The sequence below is a fragment of the Elephantulus edwardii genome, unplaced genomic scaffold, assembly GCF_000299155.1.
Source record: "Elephantulus edwardii isolate Elephantulus edwardi_28Jun2011 unplaced genomic scaffold, EleEdw1.0 scaffold00052, whole genome shotgun sequence".
Classification (NCBI taxonomy): Eukaryota; Metazoa; Chordata; class Mammalia; order Macroscelidea; family Macroscelididae; genus Elephantulus; species Elephantulus edwardii.
The window spans coordinates 6014010-6040646 of record NW_006399802.1 but is presented as its reverse complement, the minus strand read 5'-3'; the positions used below and the strand labels follow the sequence as shown (position 1 = coordinate 6040646).

General features: G+C 42.6%; 1 protein-coding gene across 1 annotated transcript in view; it reads right to left on the bottom strand.

Annotated features, from left to right (window-relative positions):
- Positions 1–26637, bottom strand: part of NR4A3 (nuclear receptor subfamily 4, group A, member 3) — a 39958-nt gene that overhangs the window by 10316 nt on the left and 3005 nt on the right. Inside the window, exons 3-7 of the mRNA XM_006886971.1 lie at positions 26372–26637; positions 22708–22837; positions 22044–22216; positions 10379–10578; positions 7122–7300 (exon numbers count right to left, since the gene is read on the bottom strand). Coding sequence (XP_006887033.1) covers positions 7122–7300; positions 10379–10578; positions 22044–22216; positions 22708–22837; positions 26372–26637 — 948 coding nt within the window. The remainder of the gene's footprint in view (positions 1–7121; positions 7301–10378; positions 10579–22043; positions 22217–22707; positions 22838–26371) is intronic.

Below are 26637 nucleotides of genomic sequence, written 5' to 3'. Positions count from 1 at the left end.
CAACAATGAATAAATGAAGTCCAAAATCTCTGTAGATGTTCTTTGAAATTAATTAAAAAAATTTTAAAAAATGGTGAATATGAAGGAGGTGCAAAGAGTAGGGTTATGCTGTGGTAACTGTAATCAATGTCACACAACAAAACAAGTATTTGTTGAAGGAAAAGCCCTCTGCTCTGTGTAATTTACACTCAGGTCACAATTAAAAGTTTAAAAAAGAAAGAAAAGCAATTTTCTTCTTCCTGAGCAGGTTTTAGGGCATAGACTCACTCAGGGCCAAGAATTCATTTCTTACTAGAGAGAAAAGAGAATTCCTGGACAGAAATGCATGTATCACTTAAAGCCAGCAGAACCTTATCTGAGCTCCACTTCCTGCTCTAGGAAGTCATCCGCTCCTATGTGTCAGATAGCTTTTCCTGATGGACAGTTGTGGAGACTCAGAGGCCAAGCTGGTCAGGAAACCACAAGTCAGTCAGTCGACAGCCTGTGTCGAAGCTGTAATAGTGCAGTCCGATCTGCCTGTCTTGAGTGATTTATTAGAATATGCGTCTGTCTTTCCTTTCAATGAGGCCACAAACTCCCTGAGGGTAAAGGATTATGTGCCTGGCACATAGCAGATGCTCAATAAATATTTACTGAATTAATCTGAATTTAAATGAGGCAGTTCTCAGGAATTCAGACTGTTTTCTAATAACAACGTGGTAGTTTAAAAATAATTAATTCAGATTTTCCTAATTTGGGAGACTTTCTGATATTCACAATTAATTCATTCATTCAATCTGTATTTGCCATGTGCCAGACACTATTACATGCTAAAGTAATTATAAAGATGAATAAAATTCCTACTGCCCCAAAGAAACCTCCAGTCTAGCTGGAAACGAAAGACACAAAGAAATGACTTAATACGATGTGCACATGCAACAGTACGGGTGTGTAAAAATTGTTAGGGGTTCTTAGAATAGCTGACTCTTCCTGGAAGTGTGTAAGACAAACATTTAAGGATCATAAGAATTAATGTTTATCTGACATTTTATTCTCTACAAAATACAATTTAACTTAACTCATTCAATTTTCACAATGAACCTGCAAATAGGTATCATTATCCTCGTGAGAAGTAAGAAAATTGATATTCAAAGAGGGTAAAGAACTTGCCCAAGGTTAAACAGATAGGAAGTGGCAGGGGGAGGAAATTCTAAATTCTCTAACTTGAGTTGTTTTTATACTACGTTGCCCTGTCAAGTCTTGGGCTTCGTTTCTCATGTGGTGTAGTTGATAGCTATAATTGCTAGAAAAGAAGGATCACCAGGCAGCCATTAGAGTCAACCGGAAGACTCCAGAAAGACAGAGTGGAAAGCACAGCAGGATAAGTTGTCTCCCCAGATTCTACATGTCACTGCTACACAAGTGCACAGCTTTCTACCCTGACCCCGATCTCCCTCTGCTTCCTCAGTCTTAGAGCTCATGTCTCAAGAAGTCTATGAACACAGTCTCAGCAAAAGAGAAAGGGCCGTTTTCTCATCTAATAAAAAAATCCAAGTAGGGTAACGAATGCCATGGAGGACATTCTTCTTGTGCCCAAACCCAAACAAACCTGCCTCTGTTGAGTTGATTCTAACTCAGATGGTTGTGACCAGATGCTAATCTTTACAGACACAGCCTGCCATGTCTTCCTCTCACCGGACAGTAGATGGATTTGAACCACTGATCTTTTGGTTAGCAACCAAGCACTTAAACATTGTGCCGCCAAAGTTCTTAACTTCTATTACAGGGATGTGCAAAAGTGGCATTTGGGCTCTCCAGAGTACACCAACCATTTGTCCCTAACTACCTTTCCAAAGCTAACTCCTCCATTAAAAAAACCTCCAGCAACAAACAAACAAACAAACAAACTCATTGCTGCTGAGCTGATCTAGGTTTATAGCAACCGTCCAGAGAGATATTGAGGCTATAAAGCTCAGAAGAAAGAAAAGTATCCATCTATATCCCATAGAGTGGCTGCCAGGCTACTGACTTCTCAGTTTGCAGCTCAGTTGGTAACCCACTGTCCCAGCAGAGCCCCTTATCTGCTCCACTACTATAGGAAATGTGTAAGTCTAAGGTAAGACTGTAAGATCCAGTCCAAAAGAAAAGATCTCATATAGTTCATTTTTTCTCCTGAAAAATCCTTTCAATTGTCCCAAAATCCAAGACATGTTCTCTGATCTCAACAGGTGAGGCAGATAGACTATGATCCATTCAGACTCAAGAGTTAGCTCTCATGCTCACACAAGGACATACAGTCATTGAGTGCAACGGTGAAGAAATAAACCGTACCCTTTCCATTTTTCTCTCTCTGCTAAGATCAGAGATATGATTTAATGCAAATATAATGTACTCCATTGTACTTGCTTTTTTCCAAAGCGCCCTAAATGATATTGTTTCCCACTGCCATCTACTTGTGATGCTATTTCTGGATGCAGAATATCTTCCTTTTCTGTCTGCCCGTATCTAGACGCCACCTTCTTGGGAAGTCATTTATGACTAATACTATCTCCATGGTTAACTCCCCAAACCTGGCATCAGCGTGCATTTCTCCTTCAGAGAACTCGGCCCATTTAAGGACCTGAGCACTAACTAACCACTGTACGGCGTACACTAGACCTGCTACGTCAGTCATTTATGTGTTATTTTTAGTAGACTAAATACTTCCTGGTAGCAGAATTTCATGCTTTGCCACTTTTTGTATTCTCAGATACTAATACAGTGGCTGGTACACGACCTCTTCCACTCTCATCAAGCTGTAACTGACTCATAGCTGACCCTCCACTGATTGGGTTTCCAAGGCTATAAACCACATGGGAGGAGACTGCCAGCCTTTTTCCCCACTGGAACCATGAGTGGTGGATTCCTACTGCCAAACTCAGCTTTTGGGCTGGCAATGCAATTTCCTACAGACTCCACCACCAGAGCTCTCTTTGATACATATTAGGCCCTGAAGGCATGGATACTTATAAGAATTAAACCTAATTAACAGCAACAAGATAACACCTTATTGGCACCTATCAGAAGAAAAGCATTTCTATGACTCCCACGTCAGGGCTCCCATGCTTTCTGGCAAATAACATGGTTAGAGTAGATGAACTGGGACCTAAAAACGTTTGAAAAACAAAACAAATAAACACCCCCCCCCAGCTGTGGGGAATCCCCTAGTCACCATAGGAAAGGAGAGTGATCTGAAAGAAACCATTTCCTGCCTCACCCCACCACCTAGTTTCTCATGAGAGCACAGAGAGAGGAAGAAGGAGGAGGAAAAAGAATAAGAAAAATAGCCAAGTGAGGATAAACCATCCGGTTCTGTCGAGATTCTTAATAATTTTCCTAGTTAAACCTCGAAGACTGTTTCTGTTTCACAGGCTGTCCCTGGTGGAAGGTAGACAATGTGGGGATGGGTTTTCTGATGCCAAAGGCCCAGCTGATAGGCCATAATAACACTTCAGGACTGTATTCAGGAATCTAGATTTCATGAGAGCCCATATTAAAATAGGAAGGAATATCTGTAACAATGCACACCCTCCGGTTTCCTAGGCATCACCTTTTCTGCATTCCCTGATCTTTCACACATGGCAAGGCCCCTCCCTACCAGCAAATCACAAAGAGAGTGCGGCGAAGTCCAGAGTGAGAGAAGGGTCCTTGGCTGAAACCACAGCACCCAGCTGGCCGCAGTGAGGCCGGGCAGAGTATTTTACAAGCACTTGGAAAGTGGCAGCTTAACTATTTATCACTGTGCTCTAGCCAAGGAGATAGTTACCAAATGGGCAATCTCCTCCTGTGTGATTTACTGCCTCTGAAAGTCCACTGAAGGGTCAACTCCTCGTTGGTTCCTACTTGGATGGTAAACAACTACCACCACCTTCTAAACCTTTTTCCTCCAGTCTCTGATTCCGGGTCCAGGCTCTCTGGGGGGAAGGAGCAGGCATGTACATAATCCAACAAATCCTTTCCAAGTCAATGCCTACTCTGAATCCACTTTGGCCACTTCCCAAACCTGACTTACTGTAATACTTCCTGCCAGTTCATGGATTAGGTGCTATGATGCCCACTTCACTCTGGTGGTTTATGGTAAGGAGTTACATTGTCAATCCAAAGGGGCATACAGTTCAAATCCACTAGCTAGCTGTTCAGTGGGAGAAAGATGGGCAATCTCCTCCAGTGCAAGTTAATGCCTCTGAAAACCCACTGGAGCGTCAATTTTGGGTCAGTTCTGACTCGATGGTACACAACATGCTTATGTTATAGATGGGAAAATGGAGATTTCAAGAATTGGAATAAATGGCTTAATTATTAAACAAAGTCCATGTCTGCCATGCCAAACTCCTTTCTCTCCCAGAGAAATGCTCAGATGAGGACACAGAGGCCCAAGTATGGGTATGGAGTTACTGAAGGACACAGAGAAAACTAGACCAGGAACTCGCTTTCCTCCTAATTTCCACACTATTTCCTGCATTTAACGGCCTGATCTCTTCAGGATGGGACTCCCAGGCCCTTACATATCCTGGTCTCCTACGTGTCTATTAATTTCCACGTAACGAGTAACAGAGAAAGATGCAAGCCTCTGGGCTTTTCTCTTAAGCCACAGCTCTCGTACCTGTACTGGTCTCCTTCCTGTTCCAGATTATGCTTGAAATCATCTATCAGTTACCCCTTCTAAAAGACAAGCCTGGCCTTGACACCCCCCTGCTCAGAATCTTCTGTGGACCCCATCACTCTCTGGGTGACTAAACCACCATTTTCTCCCATCATTCTATTTTCTAGCCATTTCTTTCCTGCCACTCATAACAGACTGTCATACTTTCAACAGTTTATCAAATTGTTATTTATGCCTGGAATTCTCACCCCTTCCATTTCAGTGGGTGACATTCTATATATTATCTCTCTGAGAAGACCACCCCCTACCGCGTTCTCTCAAGCGTTTTGCACACACTCACTCCCACAGCTCCACCACTGCACCCAACGCCTTTTATTATGTGTTAGTTTGCATGTTCTCCGTCTCCTCAGAGGATCATCTCTGAAACCCCAGTTGGAAGGAGCACAGTGTCTAGAATAGAAACATCTTTTGACTGACTGGACTCAACACCCACTTCCATAGAGACGTGGCAATGTACTGATTTTATTTGCAGAAAGCTAAAGCAGGTTCTACTTTATTTTTTTTTTAATTAATCAGACTTTATACAATCTAGTTGAGTATTAAAGTGTTCTAGGAAGAATGGCCTTCAAGTCTCTGGCAGCTTCAGTCAAAAGAAGAGTTCCTCACAGAGGACCAAATTCCAGGAGGAAGTCAGCTTCTACTTGGAACACTGAAAACAGGCTAGTACTGATTCTTAACCACAGCACAAACCACTTTTCTTTCCTTTGGTTCCATGTAAACCATCACATCATGAACCAGCCTAGCTCTTAAGGCATTTAGGCCCATTATTTCCTGAATAACAGGACATGTCTAAAGAAGGTGTGTGTAAACAATACTTGGGTAAATCAATGCACAGTTTTACACATCAGAAAGGACATGTCTGTATTTATAGGATGCAGCTGGTTCTTTGTGAAATTCACCATCTGCCAGAAAAATATGTTTTCTACAAACAAGGGTATATCAAATCTGAACCTTATTCTTGGTTCAATAGTCTAACCTGAGTGTAGGTCTGATGGAAAGGATGTGGCTGAACCCCAGGTCTGGCTGGTTGCCTCTGGGCCTCTGGCCCATCATTTCTTGGTTAGAGACCAATCAGACTTTAAAATGTGGGTCTCCCCAGGAGATTCTGAAGGGGTGAAGGGGCAGAGGGATCTGGGGTCTTAAAAGTAACTGTTGTGCAGTCGACTCTGATCCCACGTGCTTCAGAGAGCGGAGCGCTGTAGGGTTTTCAGTGGCTGATTTTTCCAGTAGCTTTCTAAACCTTTCTTCTGAGGTACCTTTGGGTGAACCTGAACACGCAAGCATTCTTAGCAGCTGGGCATGTTAACAATTTGTATCACGCAGGGACTCTATGACAGCCACAACCAAAACAAAATACCCAAACCACTGCCATCAAGCTGATTCGGATTCAAAACAACCCTGCAGGACGGAGCAGAATGCTGGTTCCCAACCGTATAAAGCCCTAAGGACACAGAAAGGCTTCATCTCTCTCCTGCAGAATGACTGGGGGATCTGAACTGCTGAACCTGGACTTAGCAGCCCAGTATCAAAATTACTGCCTTGCTAGGCCTCTGATGACAGCCATCAGCTCTATCAATGGCCATGAAGCTGGAACCAACTCCATTGAGTTTCTGGGGCTGTTTGTCTCACAGGATGAGGTTGTCCATCTTTCTCCCAAGGTACCGTTGGTGGATTTGAACCACCGGAGAGACTTAGTCTTCGGTGAGGCAGAGTAGCTCTCTAAGGACTATGCCACCAGGGTTTCCTGTGGCAGAAAGTATTCCCTCTATTCTCTCCAATGCTTCCTTCCCTCTCCCCCAAACTCCTCCCACTTCAGACTTGGGATCTTCCCTATTCCAAAAATTGGGAAGGGAGAACATCTAAGAAGAGAGAGCCCATTCATTCACTGTTTAAAAAGAAAAACTCTTGGCTCTTTTAAATCTTGTTGAGCTGAACGTTTTTACAGGTATAGCCGATTTCCCTCCATTTTCAGTTAATCAAGCTTATTAGAATAGGTAGTATTTTCAATGTGTGTGGTTCTTTGACTTTTCTTTGGGTCACTAGGCAAGGATGGTGGAGGGGTGAGGGGGTCCCCTCCACTCTGCATCAAAGGAGCAGGTTGCTTAGGAAAATCTTCCTTTGAACCCCTCTGTAAAAAGAACCCATGATGCAGACAGATTAACCTTGAACATTGCTCCTGTGAAAACTGTGATTTTCAGATACTGCCTTTGCTCATAATGAGAACTCAATGGAGAAGGCGTTCTCTTTCTGACAATTTCAAGACAACCACTTGCACGTGTGTTTCCTTTGTCTAGGTTAAACTTAAAAACAGAAAAGAGGCAGTCATTTCCCCAGTTCCCTCGTATGTGTGATGGCCAAGGCCAATCTAATTTAATATAGAAAGGAGAGAAAGAGGGCCTGGTGGCTTCGCTGCTCAGGGTGACCGTAGGGCGGTGCTTACCTGTGATCATGCTCAGTGCTGACAGGCATGCTAAGGCTTGGATGTCAAGGTTCAGGCTCTGCAAATGTAAGGAAAAGTCTTTAATGGAGTCGAGCCACTCCCCAAATCCACGAAGGCACTGAAGTCGATGCAGGACAAGTCCATTGCAGAACACGAACTTATCTTCAGCAGTGTTCGACCTGTAAGAGAAAGCCATGGGTGAAGGTTAAAGGCACCTAAGACAAATCTATCCAACATGACAACATTATAAAGCACAGGAAGAGAAACAGCTGCAAGATTGAACAGGGGACCCAGTGTAGAGCTGGGAAACGTGTCCGCACACCAGCAAAGGACAAGACTATGATCCTGGAGATAAGCATCACTACCATCAAAATGTGCTAACTTTCTGAGGGGAAGCTGGAGGTGTGAGGCCTGCTCCCTGACTTGCCTGGAACAAAGCTGGAGGAGAGAGCACTCGGGATTATGGCCCAATGCACCATTTCTCTTGCAACGCACATGAAATCACTCCCATCTGTGTTCCTTCACCAGGACATTCCCCTCATCCCCTTAAATGTCTGAAACTGATCAGGCCTGAGGTTCAACGTTACAATATCATTGAGCAAATTCAAAACCTACCAAGTCTCAGGAAATGTAAGAATACAATCATAAACTAGGAAATGGCCTCAAGTGAACAATAATCTTGATTTTTATTATCATTTCTACTTTTAACAGTGAGGCTTGTGGAGGACTCTTTTCTAGATATTTCCTGAGAATTGATATTATACTTACAATCATCCAATTACCATTTCTCATGAAAGGTACCCTGGATGTCAAGTCAAAAGGTTTTATCATCATAATATGTCCTTCCTAATAGTTCTCAATTCCAGGTGGATATCACCTGTTAGCTGTGTGACTCTGGGTACTCCTTCAATGTCTCTGAGCTTCCTTTCCTTTAGCTCTAAGACAGGAATTGTAACTGCCACTGTCTCAGATTGTAGTTCAGTGGTAGAATTCTTGACCCTCATGGAGGAGACTTGGGTTCAATTCCAAGTCAAAGTACCTGATGCACAGTCAGCATCTGTCTGCCTATCGGGGGAGGCTTGACACTGCTATGATGCTGAAGAGATAAATGTAAGCAGAGCTTTTAGACAAAGATGAACTAGGAATAAAGACCTGGCACTCTACTGCTGAAAATCTGCCAGTAAAAACCCTTTGGATCCCAACAGTCTGATTTGCAATTGATCACAGGGATGGTGCAGGACTGGAAGGCATTCTATTTAACTGTGCATGGGCTTACCATAAACCAGAGACTGACTGAATGGCAGTTAATAGCAACATTCTTGTGAAATGAAATACAATAAAGGATGTGCCTTGTACACATGAGGAACTCAACACCTACAAGAATTAGTTAGAGAGGTCTTTTCTCTTTTTAAGGAGAACGTCTCTCTCTTTGGGGATGTAACTTTCTAATAAATCTATCATTACCCTCAACATTTACCTTCAAAATAAAAAGAATTGGTGAGGTGTAACCAGGGTGCTCCCTACAAGCAAGGATGATGAAACTTTCTCTCACATGTCAGGAGGCACCAGTCCTTAGATAAACACGTTGCTGGAAAGCCGAGGATCACGAGAAGAAAGGAAGACCCTCAACCAGATGGAATTACAGTTACTGCAACAATGGGCTTGAGTACTGTGTGGACGGTGAGGAGGCACAGGATTGGGCAAGGTCTCAAATGCTGTTCACAGGGGCCCTTTGATTTGCAGTTGACTCAATGGCACTTAACTACAACTATTGCTAAATTCTACACGATCCCTATGTTAATCTTGGCTTTCCTTTCATTTTCATATCTTTATCAATCTTATCCTATTGCATGTGCATATGAGTATCTCTTGAGAACTACGCTTCCAAAATGAATAGCTCTGCTCCATCATTCAGTACATGTTGACTGAGTACCAAGTACGTTCCATTCCAAGAGCCAGATGCAGGAGGTATCTGCCTGCATGAAGTTTATAATCTACTTGACCTCTCCTTTATGGCTGATAATCACACTTCAGACTAAGCTGAGGTGTACACTAGCTTTGCTGTGAATGATGTTAATTTCTGGCACTCTGATTATAATCCCACCCCTTTCTCTCCCATAGATCCAATTGCTTCACAGAGAGTACACCCATGGAAGAGTGATTCTATCTCAGATTGTAAAATACAGACTTCGGACTACCATCATCAGAATCTCAGGAGTAGGAATTAAAGAAACTGGGATGAAGAAGGGAGATGCACATTTTAAATGTCTTATTTCTGGAAACGCAGTATGAAATTAGGGAGGAAGTGGTAGAAAGTGAGAAAACAGCATGTGTGGAGGGGAATATATTATGAGGGGAGAAAGAATTATTTTTTCTTCCTACTTTTTGGTGACATGCTGGTCCTAGGTAAAGAAGAAAGGACGCAAAGAAGATAGAACAGAGATGTGGCAATTATGACAGGATCTTACATACCAGGTTTCAGCTTAGAGAACTTACTTCCTCTTCACTTTTGGTCTCACTGAGCTGCACTAGATCTGACCAAGAAGCGATTCCCTCAAAGTAAACACAGGGTTTGGGAAGCTATTGGAGGTAATGGTAATTTTTTTTTTCAAAGCAAAAAAAAAACAAACCCCAAACCAACAAAACCAAAACCTCTGTCCCAGGAAATAACATTATGCACCATGAGAATTTCCCTAGAACCAGGAAATGCTGGAGCTGCACGGGACCTCCAAGATCACCATGTCCAACCTCTTCATTTTCTTGCAAAGAGAGCAAGAGTCTCTCAAGTGAGGTTGAGTGGCTTGCTTAGCTTCATACAGCAAGTCTCATTAGAAGTGGGACCCAAACCCAGGAGTCCTGACTACTAGCTCAGCACCTTTTCCATTACTATTCGATCTGTCAGTGCCTGCCTGCATTACATGTCTGCTTTCTTTCATCGTGCATGGAGTCACAATGACGCAGGAATTGACTGAATGGGAGCTAACGAGAAGGTTGTTGTAAAAATGAAATAAAAGATGTGGCCATCTCCACGCAGTACCTGGGACACAGGAGGAACCAATTCTCATAGAACTTGTTAAGTGTAACTTTGTTAGATTCTATATGGTCCTTATTTTAATCTCAGCTTTCTTCTCTTTTTCCTATCTCTGTATTTCAATGCCTAAACACACTGACCAGGACTCATTTACAAACACAGCAGATTTCAAACTTCCCCACAAACACACAGTGGACTGAAGGAAGACACAAAGAACAGTCATTACCTGATGGAAAGTCTAAGAACAAACAGCTCCAAAAAGGCTGATTCTATAAGTAACGTCTGATCTTCTTTGGGGAGATCAGTGAATCCTGGAATCTTTTCTGCCCAGCTTCTGGATACGTCAATGGAGGCTATCAGAAGGTTGTAGAATTGTTGTACATGCTCAGCATCTGTGCCTGTGGCAGCCTGGTCAGTGGAACAGTACTAGGATACAAACATCAGAAAGCAACAGTATTAGCACCATCTCAGGAGATTACAGTATTCCTTGCAAACTGGCCTTTCCAAGACTGTCAATGTCCACACCCTTACTTCCAGGTCCCACAGTTTATCCAACCTTTTCACATCTGCTGTCTTAGCCAATCTCACAACAGCTTTGGGTTAATCAACAAAACAAATGCAGCAAATTCAATGTTGCAAAACCAACCCCTGCTCCCAGGAAATACTGGCGTCACAAAGGATTTCAGGGACACACAGAACTGTATTGTGTCCACTTGCAAAGAAATTTGCTTAAGTCCCATCTGCACAAGGTTCTTCAACCTTGACGATATGCTGTTATCATCTGGGGAAATTTTAAAAATGCTTGTGTTCTACCCTAAAGAGTCCAATTTGATTGACGTGGGGTGAGCGCACCGGGCACTGGAAATTGTAAAAACCTCCTTATGTGATTCCAAAGGGCAGCTAATGTTGAGAAGCACTGCCTCGGGAATTTGTGGTCTAGGAGGCCTCCAGGGTCTACAGATGGCACTGATTCCTCCACCAAGGGTTCTAAATGAATCCAGTGGTTCTAGAAAAACATGTTCCTGGACCAAGAGCATTAGCAATGCCTGGGAACTTGAGAAACATGAAAACAGGCTCCACTCTATAAACTCTGAGTTGGCTTGGAAAAATCGTTTTATTAGGCCAGCCAGATGAATCTCATGCATCCTAAAGTCTGAGAATCACATTATTCACCAAGGAGGCGGTGGTGGTGTTATATACCATGGAGCAGGAACCAATTCATAGCTGACCCTCCTGCCGGTTTTCAGAGGTAGTAAATTGCATGGAAGGAGACTGTCCATCTTTCTTTCTCCCAAGGATTAGCTGGTAGATTCGAACTGCTTGCCTTAGGCTGGCAGTGAAACTGCTGACCACTAGGCCACCAGAGCTCCTTAACTAATCAACAGAAGGAAATTGGTTTTGCTTGCTGTGAATGGATAAAACAAACTGAGGGGAGGATGTTCTTGGCAGAGTTCAGGAATGTGTGTGCCATCTGACTTGGGATTTGGGACTATTTAAATGAACTGAAATAAGGCCCAGTAATAAATTCCATTCCTCTGTCACACTCGCCATTATTTCTAGTGCCCAACATTTACACGTGCCTGATGTCTACTATACTGTATGACACAAGTACGGAACACTTTACCGCAGAAGGCTCTCTGGGACAGCACTGATCTAAAGGAATGGTAAGAAGGCACACACAGGCACAAAGTCTCTGCTCAGTTTCTGAATATTCTAGTAATATTCAGTTTTGCTCTGAATCACTAGAAGAAGAAAAAATTTCTTCCTTCAAACAGGATGATCAATATAGAAAAATAATACAGGCAGTCACTGGAGTATGAATGAGTTCCACTCCTAAACCGAACTTGTACAGAGGTTTTAACAATTAGGTAGCATTTGTATCTAGTATTAGCCAAATGTTTGTTGGAGTATATAGCATATAACATACACTTCTAAGCATAAAAAGAATTAAAGGAATACTTCCAAACAGTAAAACATGTTTGACATAATAATATAGCAATAATAATGTTTTGATTCTTTGCTGAAACGTACCCCTAGTTTACTATTATTAACCATTTTATTATGTACCTTGAATTTTTAACAAATAAGCTTAACAGGAGTTGGCTTGTAACTATGGGTTTTAGTAAACCTGATGGTGGTAACCTGGCACTGTCTGTAACTAAGATAAAACCCAGGGACATAAAGACGCATAAACATTCATGTAAATCTGCATGCACTTGTGCACTCCTTCTTCCAGAAGATCTACAAGGAGCAGGGATTTTAATCCTTATTTTGCAGAAAAGGAAACTAAGGCTCAGAGAAGCTAAGAGACGTTCCCAAGTTACAAAAGCAATAATAGAGCTAAGACTTACTCATGAAGCCTCTGATTTCAAGCCCTACACCTCCTGGCTGTTACTATGTCTGATGCTCCTAATGCTTTCCCAGGAGACAGTTTTCAAACTCTTTAAGAAGCATTTTCCTTTACTCTAATTGGTGATCTACTGCTAACTCATTGGTCCCAGGTTTCTGCCAACTCCATACTGATTAGCACATAATTGACCTTCAATAAACAGTTGTTAAATATTATTCAATGAAAGAATAGTCAGGGGAGCACCTGGATGTGCCACAATGCCCTGACCTGCCTGGAGGAGGAACTTGCTAACAGCCAGGTCCTTACTGTAGAGTTACTGAAGAGTGAGAAAATGAGGTGTTTGTCTTAACCGGGTGTTTTTCTTTTTGTGTTTTCCCCAGAAGGCATAAAATTAGGAACAGAACTCCGCTACTTTAATTCTAGTTTTGCCCTAGCCCCTAATTTGCTATAAAAGGTAGTTCTGCCACTTCCTTTAGTTATATGGGGCAAGTTACTTCATTAAGCGTCAGTTTTCTCCTCTGTAAAAATGGGGTAATACTACTTTCCTCAAGGTTTCATTGTGATGATGAAATGTGATGACGCATGTGAAGAGCCTAACACATAGAGTGTACTGACATGATGAGGTGATGATGCTGGAAACAGCAGCAGCATCGCTCAGCGTCCATATTTCTAACATGGGGGAGAAGATGAACTGGGAGGTTTCTAATTCTGAGCTCTGGATTTCTAGGAACTTATAGCATCTGGTCCAGTTCAAAGCCTTGGCTCCTCTGTTCTCAAATCTCCCTTAATGCTAGGAGATTCTACACAGGCGTGGCTCTTCTGTGAAATAATGAACCATGGAAGAGTCAGAGAGAAGCAAGATGTATTCACCTCAGAACATGCAGGAGGCTGGCATGATCCGGAGGTTCATAGATACTTGCCAGCATTTCCTCTCAGCACACACACTATTAACTAAAGTGTATATACATATATGTGTGTGTGTGTGTGTACATATATATACGTGTGTATATACATATATATATGTGTGTATATACATATATATATGTGTGTGTGTATATATATAAATATAAATACAATTTTTTACTTTTTTCTCACTTATATAGCACCACTACAATGGATACAGGTGAAGAAGTCCTATGGAGCAATACTCCTCTGTTCTACAGGGTGGAAATAAGTCAGAAGTGATTTGACAGCCACCACGTCTTCTATGGCTCTCATGCCAGAGGGCAAAAGGGAATCTGGGTAAAACTGCTTTGTGGAAGTTAATAGCACCATTCCTGAAATGACCTAGTAACAACAGGGTGGGCCTGGGGGTCCTTGCACTGACTTGCTGTGCAGCCCTAGGCAAGTCATTTAACCACTTTACCTCTCTGGATCTATCTCTGCCTCAGAAATAGGAAAATAATAGAGTAGGTGAGTCCCCAGATTTCTCTAAGCTTTTGCATTCACTGATCCCAACGGATGTTAATCACACCAAATGGCACATTACCACCCAGAAGTTGACACTGATTCAACATTATTGTTATTTAAACAGTGTACTAAGTAGGGAGGGGAAAGACACGGGAGGGATACAAGCCTTGCCTTGGCGCTGGGACATAACAAGCACCCTTCCTGCTTGGACTTCCTGGAACAACCAGAGCTGGCAAGTCAACAATCTCTCTGCTTTCAATATTTGCTCAGATCCATCAGAGCTCATGCTTTTACTCTGCTTCCATCCCTGGGGCTCACATTTCATGCCTCCTGCACCCAGGAAAGTGCCCTCCCTGCATACGCCTGGGCACACTTCCCTGACGGAGTCCAGCAAGGGGAAAACCCAGCAGCTTGAGAACCAGGTTCCAGCCAGACCCTCCGGGCTTCACCTGCAGGGAATCTGGTTCACATCCCAGAATTCTGGAGCCAAACTGGACCCTGACCAAGTCACCAGTAACTTGGAGGTAATGAGAGGGGGCAGAAGAAACAAAACCAAAATTGTGATTCTTTCTTTCTCTGCTTAGTCTAGCAGTTTATAAAACTGAACCCTGAGGATCACCAGTACCCCTGAGCTCCACCCTCGCTCATTCTTGCTCTGGTTTCGGCAAGCTTGGCATTCCCCAAAGGAAACGTAAAAGTATTTGTTTATTGACCATTTCAAGGGAACATAAGCCAAATAAGAAACTATTTCAGAAATGAACATTTTTCCTGTTTATGCTATTTTTTTTTCCAGCCTACATGATAACAGAGTCATCAAAAATCTGGCTTTAACACTAGTCAAAGACACAGCATTCCATTTACTGACAGCCAATGTCACAGGCAGATTTCTCCCAAGTGCCTTCAATGAAACCGAGAGCTGCAAACAACAATGGATATCATACAAAAGAAAACGAGTCCGTAGCTTTCAGAGAGCAATAACGGAGACACACCAGTTAGACTCGGGTCTAAAAGAATGGTTTATGAAGTGAGTTCACTTAGTAGTAAGCATAAGCCCTTAAAAACAATGTTTTCATAGCAGAGGGGGGCTCTCAGATTTACTTCATCTGACTGTCAGTCCAGGCTACATACGTAGATACCCTAAGAACATATTTTTCTCCTCTTAGAATGTTACTTTTCTTCGAGCCTTTATAGGCTTTAACAACGGCAGATGTGACAAACCTATGAGCCAAATTATGTATATATACGTCTTAGATTCTTATACGTCCAAGACATCTTAAAAATTAGCAATGATAGATTCTCGTTCAAATATTTTTTTTCTTTTCTTTTTTATAACCGTCTCCCCTTAAAATAAAGACCTTTCTCTTTCCCCATCGGTGGCATCCATGCAGTTACACAGCTGTTTACTTTCATTCCTCCTCATTGGAACATCAACCCCACCATCAACTGCCATCTAGTTTGACCGTGTGTCTGAAGCTGTAGAACAGAGCCTGACACCCAGCAGTCACTTAGTTTTTGGTTACATAACTTACTTTCTGGAAATTTTTTCATTGCTTAAAACAACACTCATTACCTCCAGTCTTTCTAGAAAAGACATACTGCTGGTTGCTTGTTCTTTGCCAATCACCAGGGGAGCTGAGAAATTGTTCTCATTAAACCCGAGTTTGGCCCTATCCCCCAATCATCTGAGGCATTTGTTGAAATTCAGATTCCTTCCTGCCATGCTGATTCCGTGAATTCTGATAGGGCAGATCTGAGCGTAGCTAAGGAATCTGCATTTTTAAAACAAACACCCGGCCCTTTCTCACAGGCAGTTTGGGGACCACATTGTGGGAACTGGTGACCTGCACAGCCAGCAGAAGCACAGCTGGACAGAGTCTGACCATGAGACAGCTGGAAGCAATCCTGGGAGCATCACTCACTCATGTCATTCCGTTGCTGTCGCGAGAATCAATTCATAGCTGACTTCCCTTAGATTTCTAAGACTGTAAATCACACAGGAAGAGACTGCCCATCTTTCTTCTGAGGAGCCCCTGGTGGATTCAAACCAGCTGCCTTTGAGTTAGCAGTGCAACTCCCTACAGACAATGCCACGAGAACTTCCTCATGCGAGCGTATTTATTTAGTCTAATATAGATCTTCACCACACAGATGAGAAAGTTGAGACACACAAAGAGGCCGGGACTACCCTGAAACCCACAGAATTCATAACATGCATGTCTTCTGATGAGACCACTCTGGTTTACTGAGTCTTCACGCTGTGTTGTGTAGGCCTACCGTGTTGCCCACATTTCTCAGGCGATCTTACTAACAATGCTTTCGGATGCCACTTGTTGGTGCCTGGTTTTATCTGAGGATCTCTCTTGTATTTGGAGTCTGTTACTACACTAAGTGGCACCAATTACCAGCAAAACATCCTAGTGTGCAGAAGAATATTTGAAATGACCAAGTAATGAGGACACTAAGTATATTTTCTCGCTAGTAATTAGGCAGGCTCTGAAGCCAAGCTAGTATCTATATATACTTGGATTGCTAAATTAAAAGCAACTGTGGGACAGAGAATAGCAACATTTCAAGAAGAAACAAATCCAACATGACATGTTTTGACTGCAGTGATATACAACGATCTGAGCTCACTTATGAAAGAGAAGAGTTTGGCCCAAAGGAGCAGTGACGGCCTGGGAGCCAGGAATGCTTCACAGAGCCCCGGAGTGGTGTTTTTGGTCCCTGAGAGATTGAGTCTTTCTGTAAGTTGGATTAAAATGTGCCCTCCTTTCCTACAAGCAGGAAACCACTCACCTCTCACCTTTAAAGGCACAAAGGCTGATGCATGATGATTACAGTCTTCCCTCCCTTTACCTAATACACATGGGAGAGTGAGCCTTTGCTCTAACTGGATTGGTGAAATGAATTCTCGGGCTCATACACCCATTTCAAATGAAATAAATGGTGGGCATATGCCAAAATCCTAAAGAGTGAGGTTTAATTATTTTTTTTTTAATGGTGTTGAATAGAAACTGATTCGTCGATGGCCCTCCAGTGGACTTATGGAGGCTCTTAAATTGCTTAGGAAGAGATTTCCCATCTTTTGCTTATGGAGCCAATGGATTTGAGCCACCAGAGATGTGAACCCTTTGGGCTAGCAGCCCCCTAGGGACTATGTTACCAGTGAGTGAGGTTTTTGTTGTTATTGGTTGCCATCCGGTCAGAACCGACTCATAGCTGACCTGCTAGCAGATTTTCCAAGGCAGTAAATGACATGGGGGGAGATTACCCATTCTCCTAGTGATGCAAACATGTACTCAGCTGCTGACTAAAAATCTGGAGGCTCAAGTCCACCAAGAGGTGCATCAGAAGAAAAGCCTGGCAAACCCCTAGTGTCCCAAACCCAGCCACTAGAAACAACAGGTGCACTCTGATACACATGTGGTTGCCATGAGTAGAAAAGTCTGTGATCACAACTGGTTGTTGGTAAATGAAGAAAAGCCATTCTCTTTTTTTCCTTTGTCACTTCTAAGTGGTTTGAAGTGCTGTTTTGATGTGTGTTTTGTTGTTTTTTTTTTAAATCAGTTGGTACATATCCTTGCAATTAAAGAAAGTTGAAGAGTTTTCAGATAACTAGTAAAGCATATATGGGGACCCAAAGGGGAAGGAGTGGGAGCAGTAGGGTGAGGATGGGTCGGGGAGAAACCACAAGGTTTCACAGTATTGTGGGTGGAGGGACGGGGTGAAGGAAATGGGAAGGACCCAGTAGGCACCTGAAAAGATTGGTTAATGATGGGCAAAGTCCAGTGATGATTGATTTTAAAAACAATGCATGGGAATGACTGTATGAAACACAACAGGAATGAAGATTAGTGTGAAACACATGTGTACGAACTTTGGGAGCAAAAAAATATTGAAGAATTTTTATTTCGAAATGTGTATTTAAGCTGCTATCAAGTAGAAGTGTCAGTACAGTTAAGGAGAAGCATATGACCTTGACTTAGGAGATTCGTGTCTACCACTGACCTTAGGCAAGCCACTTAATCTTTTTAAATCTTAATTTCTTCCTCTGAAAAGATAAAGTCTGGATTAGTTTTAGGAATGTTAAATGTTGTTAGGTGCCCTTGAGTCAAACTGACTCACAGCTGACTCTCCAGTAGGTTTTCAGAGACAAAATTGCAGAGGGGGAAACTGCTCACCTTTCTCCCACAGAGCAATTGGTGGATTTGAACCACTAGCATTTGCTTTGGCAGTTCATCCACTAGACCACCAGAGGTCAATGTCTAAATGGAAGTCTTTAGAAGGAAAGGTACTATGAAGACTAGATTTTACTGCATGATACTTAAAAAAAAAAGCTAAAACAAACAATTCCACACAAAGGTGTGACTTAAATGAAATATCAATCATAAAGGTGATGGTGCCTGGCTTATAGCAGGCATTCAAGAAATCCATGCTTTTACATTTTGAGAGAAAAAAATTTTGACCTTATTAAATGACAAATTACCTAACAGCCCATAGTTTTATATGTTTATATGTTGTTGTTGATTGTCGTGAGTTGAGCATGACTCATAGTGACCCCATGAACAAAAGCCCTGAAGTCCTCCCACAACCATCGCCATTTATCAGGTTCACAGAGTTTCCAGAGACATGCTATTTAGGAAGTGGATGCCACTCCCACTTCCAAATATATTTAGGGTCAAACAGGTGAAGCCTAGAATCCTAAAATCTTAAGAGTTAGAAGGAAATTAACATCGTCTTAAACATACCTCTTCTTGAATAGAATTGTGTTATGCATTCTCTCCCTCATTACTTCTATTATTCGTGAACTCCTGGTCCCACAGCCGCTGCTGTGGTCAAGACAGATCCTGAGAGTGAGCTAGAAGGGCCTTTCCTGGTCTCATCCAGCTCTGTCCTCAGGAGCAGCAGCCCTCTTTGTCTCAAAGAAGCTGGTCAGAAATTGCGAGAATAACCTAGTCTTCTCTCTGCCTCTGTACACTGTTAGCTCCTCTAATCATCTTTGATGAATTTCTGGAGATAAGTATCCCTCTTGAATCCATCACCAACCCATCTTGATCCTTTTGTACTTAATCCTAAGGCTATTAAACACCCTTTCCTTCTACTAGACAGATACTCCGTTGGTTCATATTAAGTGTATATGGAATAAACTCCCTTGATCTTTTTAACAAGCACTGCTGACAAGCCAAGGCTCTCTGATTTCGCCCCCCCCCCAAATTTTAAATGTTGAGCTTCGCATTTATTCTTGTTAACTTTCATCGTGATGGTTTCAGCCCATCCTGTTCCAACCTGTCGAAATCATTTTGAATGTTGATACTGACATCCATCATATTAGCGATCCCTCCCAGCTTTCTGTCATCTGCAAATGTGATCAGCATGCCTTCTCTGGCTCCATCCAAGTTTTGTGATGAAAACTCACTGTATTTTTCAAAAAGTCTTCTAATTTAATTGATTTGGGTCCAATTTTTGATAATTTTGTAGAGCTATCTAGAAGGAGGAGAATCCAAGCGATGATGTTCAAGCCGATTCCAGAACAATGCAGCTTAAGTACGTTTGCTTAGAAAAACTGAGCCAGGGCCTAAAGGTAGTATCAGCATGACCCAGACTCTGGCATGATCAATCTGCTGCTTTGGACAAAGCTAACAATTAAATTGGATAAATGTTTGGTGAGGGGGATGATGGCTCGAGTCTAACGGACTGAATGGTGCAGAGGTAAGCAAACATACTCGATCAATTTTTCACTGTAGAGACAGTTCCCAGCTGGGACAACTCAAAGTGCTGGGGGGAGGTTTGCCATGGAATGACTAATTAAGCTATGCAGACCAATAACTGGATAATTTGAAGGCCAAAGAAATGTCACTTTGGAAAGCTACATACTCTGGACTGTCCATTAATAGTAACTTTAAGTGTTCTGGAACAAGGTCATGTTCGGTGCTTGTAGCCTTGGCCTAGAAAGCTTTGCTAAGTTCTATAAATTCAGGAGAACTGCATCCAGCGAAGCCAGGGTGCCTCAGGCAATAGAAGTCCTTATTCCCTGGAGGGTTCCCCAGCACCCTCTCACTGACTCTACAGAGGCAGCAAAACTGTGTTCAGGGTCCAGTACAGTTGGCTTCTAAATTTAGCTCTGATGCACATTAGCTGTATGATAGTGGGAGTCAGCCCTTCACCTTTCCCAGTTTTCACCTTGGAACAGACCTCATAATCCTTACCTTAAAGGTGCTGCTGTACAACACTTGACCTGTGAAGTGCTCATACTCAGTACACTCAACAAACAGCAGAGGAACTTGGTCAAAGAGTTCAAGTACAGGGAGGAGACTGCGCTACAGCTTTGACACGCAGCATACTTCATCTTCACAAACTCAGGGAGGCTAATCTATTACCATTGTTCCCAAATCAGAGATGAGGAAATTAGAATTTTATAATCCTTTGCTCAAGGTCACTCAGTGGATGACAGTGTTGAGATTATTTTAATCTACATGACACCCAAATCCAAGCCATTAACCACTGTATTATTCTGTGAAACTCTTACTTGAGACTTGACTTAGAGAGGGTACTTGCAATCAGAGTAAGAGCCCTCCACGTCCGGTGCTAAGGCCACGCTGTACTTCTTGAGCAGGTGGGGGAAGGAGGGCTCATAACCTGTATATAGTGAAGGTGGGGTGAGGTAAAGGGGCTCATGGGGGGTTCAGCAGTCACTCATTTCTGTCAATACTGTAACCTAAAGGGGGGTGGGGCACATAACAGAGACCCACACTTTCAGCCAAGACATTTTTGGCCAGGCCATTTAGACTTCAGGTTACAATGATGTAACCTCTCTGAAGAAGCGATAGGTCAATAAATGCCAATGCAAACTGGGCAAACTGCTTGAAGATAACTCAAGGCTCATTCAAATGATTTGATAGAGTAGTTGCCAGATGATTCAACTTTAAGTCCTGGATGGGCATCTTTCTCATTTCTAAAGGAATAAATTGTGTTAGTCTTGAAGTGAGAACTCTTTCTTCAAGTTATGTGGTTAAAAAGGCATCTTGCTCACGAACTGTGATCTTCTTTCATCCATGCTTTCTTTGAACAAGACCTTGTTGTATTAGAAGCTTGCTTTTCAAAGACCTTCAAACTATTACCCTACAATAACATTCTACAAATAACTCTGGTGGTGCAATAGTTAAGCACTCAGTTGCTAACTGAAAGGTTGGTGGTTCAAACCCATCATGTGGCTCCTCAAGAGAAAGACTTGCAATCTGTTTCCATAAAGATTACAGATAAAGAAAACCCTATGGGGCATGTCAGATCTGCCACATGGTGTCACTATGAGTCAGTCAACTCAATGCCAACCCACAACAACGTTTATAGATTTGTTCAGAAAATCTGTGCCCTCAGTTTTCCACGTGTTATCCAAATTCTTGGGAATTTGCTGAGTTCAAACTGATGAGATTCAAAATTATCCCACAAGAAATAAAATGCTTATATGCTTGGTTGACTTAAATAACAACAATGATAATCCTATGTGGTTTTTCAGAACATTTCACAGTCATTATTTTTGTGTGATTGATTGATGCTCAATGCAAGCTCTGAGAGTAAATGCTGTAATCAGCTCCCCTGGAGGGAGGAGGAAGCCAAGGCCAGGTGACACAGGAAGTAGTAGGGGAGGCACACCATCCCAGGCTTCTTGCCCCTTCCAATGCCAAGGCCAGTGCTTGTCCCTCCCCAACAAACACATCAATAAACTCTGATGCAACTGGGCAAACTGTTTAAGGATAACTCCAGGCTCATTCAAATGCTTTGACCATAATATGAAAACAACAAACCAAGCAGCAAGTCACTTTGTCCAGACTGTAAAAGAAATTGACAAACTGTAATTTACCTGTGCATATTTTCCCTGGCACAACTACCAGGAATCCTGTAACATAGGGCAACACTGTCAAAGTGACTTATTAAGGCATTTAGAGATCCAATAAGACAACAAGTACTTGGTGAGATGACATACTGAATTTCTAAATGAAAACAGTACAGAAAAGGTATGAAAACTGTCTAGCACAGTGCCAGGCACAAAGTCATTGAAGCAACGGTATTATTATCAGTATCATTAACAGTAAGAGCTCCTAATCATTTGAAAGCAGGACATCACAAAACTTACTCTGGAATAATCAAGATCTCTGGGTGTTGAGTCTGTTAAAGCTCGGACAAGGGCATTCATCATACAGATCGGAGGAGAAGGTGGGGAGGGCTGAGACGGTTCCTGCTGTAACGGGCTCTTTGGTTTGGAAGGCAGCCGACCTCTCCTCCCTTTTAAACTATCTGTCCGGACAACTGATGCCGAGAGAAAGAAAGGAAGAAATCTTCAAAGATATCCAGGAATAGCCATCAATCACAAAGAGTCAAACACATTACAGTTGAACAATCACCAATGAGGCCGGCCAACTGTTCAAGCATGGCAGTAAGTTTTGAATAATAGTCACACAATGATTTAATAGGAGTTGAAATAAGCAGCCACACACATTAAAAAAACCCACCCCCACCACCCCCACCTCCTACTCACATTTGGCAATGAATTAGCCCTAAATAGAACACATATGATTCTATTTCTTAAGTAGAACACATATGCATGTACACAAGCTTTTTATTGATTTAGAAAACTTAGAATCAGTAGTTCTCAGCTACTTTAAAATGCAAATATGTAACATTAAAATGTTGCAGGGACAAAGGAACTAGGGAATTATATTCCAACATCAATTAAAATTTTTCCATGATTTGAGAGACAATGTATAAACAGACCAGATAAAATATCAATGTAGTCTTACCTTCTTTAACCATTCCGACACTGAGACACTTCTGGAATCGACAGTACTGACATCGGTTTCGACGTCTCTTGTCTACTGGGCAGTTTTTATTTGCCAGGCAAACATATTTTGCATTTTTCTGCACCGTTCTCTGAGAAAATACAAAACCGAGATAGTCAACTAATAGTTTCTGGAAAGAGGTAGAACCTGACAAGATGTATTTTAATTACAATGTGAAAAGCGACAGTGCAATTCGTATAATTAAATAAATTTAATTTCCTAACACGCTAGCCTGCAGGAAAAACAATTTTATTAGTGTTAGCTGCTGACAATGAAAATCATCTTGAATTGTTCTGAAGCAAGTCTCAGGAGACACCCAACTCTGAGTGATAAAATCATATCTGCAATTACCAGGTCAACGTATCATACCTTAGAGGATTAGATTATTCCCACTTTTAATATCCCTTTGGGAACAATTTCCTACATGTTCCACTCCCCTGATTATTGCTGACCTTATTAAAATAAAATAAAAATTACCTGGGATATACTTTGTTTGCAATCACTATCGTAAGTCAAATAGCACAGTAACTGGCTTTGTTACCCAATAGAGATGAGAAGATACAAAGGAAAATCAGGGCTTGTCTAGCTAGAACACATAGAAATAAGTTTTAACAGAAGAAAAAAATATTAACTAGCTGTGTAGTGTGGTGGTTTTGTTTGTTTTCAAGGGGGTCATTTCTGAATTTAAAAGCAAAATCTTAAAATTTTATATAAAACGCATCATCACTACAAGAAAAAAAAGCAATGTAAAAGAAAAAGAAATGATACCCATTTTTTTTTTGGCAGATTTGTGTTTTATTGTTTTAGGATAGCCATTTTGATAGACATAAAATGGGAATATTGAAAAACACCTATCATAAATTTAGACTCAGCTAAAAGTTAACATTTTTATTTCTGAATTGTATAGTATTTCAAAATAACACATGGAGGAAAAAATGCATTTTATGCTCTAATTTGAAAAGATGATTTGAATTTCTTTATTAAAAATGTGCAAATTAATGTATATTTATCACTTAGGGTAAAACTGTTCAAATAATACCTGGGCCTAAACAACACTATAAGTTGATAATTATTTGGCAAGCCTGGGCTGCACATTTTATAAAAAGCAGAAGCAGCAAGAAATCCAGATAATTTGGGCTTTATTCTGGGTTTGTAAAACAACAACAGAAATATCACAAAGCCAATATATTTCAAGCCCCAGATAAATAGTTTAAAATGCAGAATTACAAAACAGAGATTCCTGCGTTTCCAGTAGCCTTTACATTCTCAATGGCCTGTAAAGGTAGAAACCTGCGTCTCCTGAACAAAACTGTCTTTCAGAGAACACGAGGTAATTTCGAAAACTCTTTTTCTTGCCATCACCTCAAGGCTATCTCCTAGTCTGAACGCTGCTGACATTTTCCTCTAGGTATATACATTTCTCCAATAACCCCAAACCTTCCCTGCCCTTGTGTGTGCCAGCAGAGTTTAAGGACAGGGGAAAAATCGTTATGGTTCAATCACTGAATTCCCATCATTAACTGCACTTCATGTCACATTTTTAAAGAATTCAATTTAATGGCAAGAAAGCCACTGGGTAAAACCTGCTCCTATTCCCTTAATTAACAGATCTGTGGGGTGGTTCTCCCTATCCCATCCCCCGCCCTTTCAAGTATAGATTTGTTTTCAAGGGACTGCTTCAGAACAGGGAAGCTGTTGGAGAACACTTAATTGACTTTTCTAGACTCAGAATACATTAGCACACCTGTATTTTGGTCAACTCTCAATTGCTTACTGTTGTTATGTGCCTTCATGTTGCCTGCAACTCAACTCTGATGCCTGCCCTGTCCTGAGCCAGTCTCACTAATTCCAACACATCAACTCCCATTATCCAATTGTTTTTTGGGGGAGGAATTACATTTGTGGGTTATGCATGCATCTTCTAACTAGTTTTCTATCCCTCCCCTTTCTGCCCATTACACTGCCTTTCAGCATTTCCACCGGTGTGAAATTCAAATCTGCTGAGACTCAGTTACTTAAAAGCAGCTCTCGAGGGAAAAATGTTGGTTAATGTTCTGTTAAGACAGAATAGAGAGGGGAAAGGTGAAAGTGAGGGTTCCAGATTTAAACCTGCATGCCTGTATAACACCTATCAAATGTCCAAAGCCTTTCCCAGTCATCTGAAGGATTCGATTGATCACAAAGTTCTTATTTTCAGATTAAAACCCCACCCAACCTGTCACTTTTGGTGTATGCACCAACAGACATTGGAATTTTTACAAATACTCTGTGGTTTCTACTTAACAATGAAGCACTGTTTGTATGGCTCCTTAGAGATTCTAAAGAGCTTTCATGTAATGTGTTCTCTCAATATGGTACTCCTCTGAGGTAGGGTTTATTCATTAATAAGAAAAGTGAGGCCTAGAAAGAAGTGCCACTGCCAAAGTCAGATAGTTGGTAAGTCAGATGAGTGAGCTCTCTGATTTGATTCTAATTCTAGCATGTCTCTGGCCACCTCCTATTCAGGGTATGTCTGACGGGCTTTCCAATCAGCATCCCTCTTCCCCACCCTTTCACCACACCCTGCACTGGACCTGGGAGTGGCTATTTGGGGAACATCAGGCAGCTTGGGAATACCTGTGAGTGTGAAGAGGGTGAGGAATCAAGTGTCTGAAGGCCAAAGTGCTGGACACTAAGAAAACAAGGGCCTTCCCCCTGAGCAATGGAAAGGGCAGTAAGCCCAGGTGCCAAGTGAAACCTGCTGGACTTGCCTCACCTGCACCTGAAGTCACTGTTTACACTAGGGGTCCCCTCTCTCTGGGCTTCAGTGTACTCACTGAAGAGATAAGGGTGAAAGTGAAGGCCCTGGACCTTGTACACTTCTGTAAGGAGGTCAGGGTGTGCACACTTGTTCCTGTGTGGGGCACTGAAGCAAGGGAAGGCTCCACGATGAAAGAGCAGGTTGGTGAGACCCTAACTTCTCCCTGCTGCAGAGCGAGCTGTCATCCGCTGCATCTGGCCGATTGCCCTGTCTATTCGGCAGCTGTTGAGCTGCAGGAGGTTGGCATCCTGCCTTCACCTCACTCCCCAGGAGTGTGTCCTGGGCCAGTTGGATTACCTACCTCTCAGAGTCTCCATTCCTCATCTTTGAAACAAAGGTAATTACAATGCACTTTCAAGGCGCTGGTAATAAAAATAGCCGGTAAGTGGCCAGAACTCAAACCCACGACTGATTCCAAAGCAAAGGCTCTCTCTCTCTCTCTCTCTCTGAGGATCAAATGAGATCTGACTGTGCACACAGAACTCATCCCTCCACAGGTCACCCTGGGTGCACAAACAAGAAAAGCAGTGAGCTCTCTGTAGGTGTGAGGTCACAGACTTTTTGGAGACTCTGCTGAAAGCTCTCCCTAGAAAAACTGCTCACATTCTACGTCAGGTCTACCCATGGCGCCTCCTGTATATGAACTTGAACATGGACGTGAAAGTGCAAGGAAAGGCTACTGGCACCGCATAGGGAGACAATTAGACCTCTCCCGCCGGGAAGGGCGGAGACCACCCCTCCACGCACCCCAGCCGCTCATTTCCGGGCGAGGCCCGAGACGGCTGGGGCGCCAGCAGAGGGGCCTCCAGGGGGAGGCGCGCTCACCTTGAAGAAGCCCTTGCAGCCCTCGCAGGTGCGCACGCCGTAGTGCTGGCAGGCGGCGTTGTCTCCGCACACGGCGCACGTCCCCTCGCCCGACGACGAGCTCCGGTTGGGCGGCGACGGCAGGCTGGGGCTCTCACCCAGGAGGCCCGAGGCGGCGGGGGAGGCGGTGAGGCTGAGCGGCGAGAAGGCCAGCGCGGCCGCCCTCTTGGCCAGCGGCAGCCCGTACGGGTGGCCCTCGAGCGCGGCGGCCTGGCTGCCCGCGGCGG